Genomic DNA, 3,386 nt, shown 5'->3' on the forward strand with positions numbered 1-3,386 from the left:
AGAAAAAAGCGAGCATATAGAAATTAAACTTTCATCTTTGTTAGCTCCTCTTCTGCTGGCACATTTCATGTTCTTGCTAATTACTACCATTAACCTGTAATATAACTACAGGGTTGATATCTTCATGTTCAGTTCTGACTCTGAATGTATGTTAAGGCTTAAGGAAGTTCTAAATATTGATATTCAGTAGGAGACATTTACCTGGAAAATGTCTTTTCCATTAGATGTTTAGTTCCTGTTCTGTGGAATGAACATGAACTCTGAAAGCATGTATATCCCAGTATCCCATTGACTTAACCTATGTTGTCCCTGGTATTAATCTGTAGATTTTCATAGAGCTTTAATATCATGATGTTCTTGTACGCAGTGTTAATATACGTCATTTTTTAAGCACAGTATTCACTCGTGCTGCAATTTATTTCATACAACAGGTTGGTGTGGTCTCAGATTATGATCTGTTAGCACTGGACTCGATATCAGGTATTGTTTGGAATTGCTGTGTAAGTTTCACCTTGTTTATACAATATTTTGTCCATATTATCAGCTGTCTTGCATTGATTAACGTTTCAATTTCTTTTCCTTTAGGAAATGGACAAGCTGAGGCTGACATATTTCCTGAGGTGGACAGCACTTGGAAAGTACATTTTGAAAGGCTTGGACGGATAATAGACTTAATTGTGTCGCATGGTTATGCATCTACCTTTAGGACCACCCCCTCCCTCACATGCACACGCACGCACACACGCGCATACGCATACACACAAGTTGTAGAGGTAGTTTGTCACTGGATGTGGGATGACATGTAGGATTGGAGAGCTCAAATAAAAATTACTTGCTATTGCCAGCTGCGAGATACAAAGGTGTAGAACAATTTATTTACTTTTGTGAAAGGGAATGATAGGCTTGGGCTCAGTCAAATCAGACTGGCGGTGGTGGAAACGGATTTGCGCTTGATAGCCACCTTGGTTTGGCAGCCATATGAACTTGGGCTTGATGCAGACTATGCCCTTACAATCACAACAGGAATGGGCTAGACCTTCTCCCAAGCCCTCCTACCACTGCCAGGGCTTGCACAACATCTCCTGATACGGGGCAAGACCGCAAGGGTGGCCCGTTCACGAATCGGAGGTGGATTTGAGAAGTAACATAAGAACAAGGCACAAATTCGGAGGAAACACAAGAGAATAACGCTATTGGACAAGGTCCACACCAAGTACTCCTCAAACCTCCGGCCAACACAAGAGGTGCATCTTGGATTCAAGAACCGGTGAAAATAACAAGTAACAAGGGTAGTTCTCCAATCTCTATTTAATAAGGAGGTCTTGAGAGATATTCTTCTTCAAATCTGATAGAGGCGAGGGTGTCCCGATCTTTCGATGAGATGATAACTATCGATTTGGTGGAGATGACTCGACTACAAACGTGCACGACATTGCGCCTTAGCAATCGCTAAACCAATCTTCTGAGGTTACTGACGATGCCGGAAGCACGATCAGCCTGACCACAAAGGTCTATTCCTGTATGCAATCGAACAACAAGCAAGAATATGATAATGCAATCTGAATATTGCGAATATATGTGAAGTATTGATAAAAGTGAGGATCCGAAAGCGGTCTTGGTCTGGTCGTTGGACACAAACGAAGTACACGAAGTTGCAATGGCTAACTTTTAACTAAACAAATCCCAAAAGTCTAAACGACGCCCTAAAGGCTGTATATATGGAGGAATAGGGGGGAATTTCATGACCCCTCGGAGGAGGGGCCCGAAACCAACCCTAATTCTGTTTCCCCACACATACGGACTCTAAAAACGGCCTAAGAGGTTGTATTTCGAAATTACATGGGCTTGGCCCAAAAATAAGGTGGCGCACCTAAAATAAGCTATGGAAGAAATTTATGAAGGGGCATCTTGTATATTTCGTCCATGTCCTTGTATGTCATCACGGAGGCTTCAAAGTGTTGACATATGCACTAGAAACGCCGTTCTGGTTCCCTTCGCGCACGCCTTCATCTCCATGCTTGATCCTGCTTCGGTGTTCATCCCTCTTGTCCATGCTAGACCCTTCATTAGTAATCAACACAAATGTATCCAATTTAGGCAACATCATATTCTCATGAACAATAGAATTGTTACCAAGAAACGGAAGTACCTGGTAATTCAATTGGCGTGCGCGAGCTCTAGTAATCGGTTCAGTATGTATAGCAATAGGGGCCGTGGGTGTAACAATGTTATTGATATCCTCATCATCCTCCCTTTCTTGAAATGAAGTCGTCCTCGACGGAAGCTCATCTTTCCCACCCAAATAAGACTTCAAACTTGCAATGTTAAAAGTGGGACTAACCCCAAAATCTGCAGACAGCTCAAGTTTATATGCATTATCATTTATTTTCTCTAACACCTTAAAAGGACCATCAGCACGTGGCATTAACTTTGGTTTGCGCAAATTAGGAAATCTATCCTTAAGCAAATGTAACCAAACAAGATCTCCGGATGCAAACACAACATGTTTCTTATCCTTATCTCCAGCAAGTTTATATTTAGCATTCATACGCTCAATGTTCTCCTTAGTTAACTCATGCATTTTTAAGATCAATTCAGCACGTTGTTCAGCATCAAATTAACCTTCCCCGAATATGAAAGAGGCAACAAATCAATGGGTGCGCAAGGTAGAAAACCATATACAATCTCAGAAGGGCACATCTTAGTAGTAGAATGTAGCGAACTATTATAAGCAAATTTAATATGAGAGAAGTATTCTCCCCACATTTTTTTGTTATTTTTCGAAACAACCTAAGCATAGCAGACAATATTCTATTGACTACTTCAGTTTGTCCATCAATTTGGGGGTGATAACTAGTACTAAAAAGCAGTTTAGTCCCCAACTTAGTCCATAGACATCTCCAAAAATGGCCAAGAAATTTAATATCACAATCTGAAATAATTGTATTTGGCACACTAGGCAAGCGAATAATTTCATGAAAGAACTAATCAGCAACATTAGCAGCATCATCGCTTTTATGACATGGTATGAAGTGTGCCATTTTCGAAAATCTATCCATGACAACAAATATGCCATCCCTTCCTTTCTTTGTTCGAGGTAATCCTAAAACAAAATTCATAGGTATATCCTCTCATGAAACACTAGGTACAGGCAAAGTCATATATAAACCATGAGGATTGAGTCGTGACTTAGCTTTTTGACATGTAGTGCAGCGAGCAACAAAATGCTCAACATCCTGTCTCATCTTTGATCAAAAGAAATGTGTAGCAAATACGTCCTCCGTCTCCTTTGACGTCAAAGTGTCCCATTAATCCTCCTCCATGCGCCTCCTACAACAACAAAAGACGAATGGAGCTAGCTGGAATGCATAGCTTGTTAGCACGGA

At 40.8% G+C, this 3,386-nt stretch overlaps 1 protein-coding gene across 2 annotated transcripts in view; it reads left to right on the forward strand.

Moving 5' to 3' along the window:
* LOC119338285 (CBS domain-containing protein CBSX2, chloroplastic-like) overlaps positions 1–918 on the forward strand; it is a 5,303-nt gene extending 4,385 nt beyond the window's left edge. Inside the window, exons 4-5 of one of the 2 annotated variants that reach the window (XM_037610579.1) lie at positions 432–500; positions 586–918. In XM_037610579.1, coding sequence (XP_037466476.1) covers positions 432–500; positions 586–666 — 150 coding nt within the window. In that variant the 3' untranslated portion in view covers positions 667–918. The remainder of the gene's footprint in view (positions 1–431; positions 501–585) is intronic. The other variant, XM_037610578.1, reaches the window with a different exon arrangement.
* Positions 919–3,386: the final 2,468 nt, after the last annotated feature.

Source organism: Triticum dicoccoides, chromosome 7B, assembly GCF_002162155.2.
Source record: "Triticum dicoccoides isolate Atlit2015 ecotype Zavitan chromosome 7B, WEW_v2.0, whole genome shotgun sequence".
NCBI lineage: Eukaryota > Viridiplantae > Streptophyta > Magnoliopsida > Poales > Poaceae > Triticum > Triticum dicoccoides.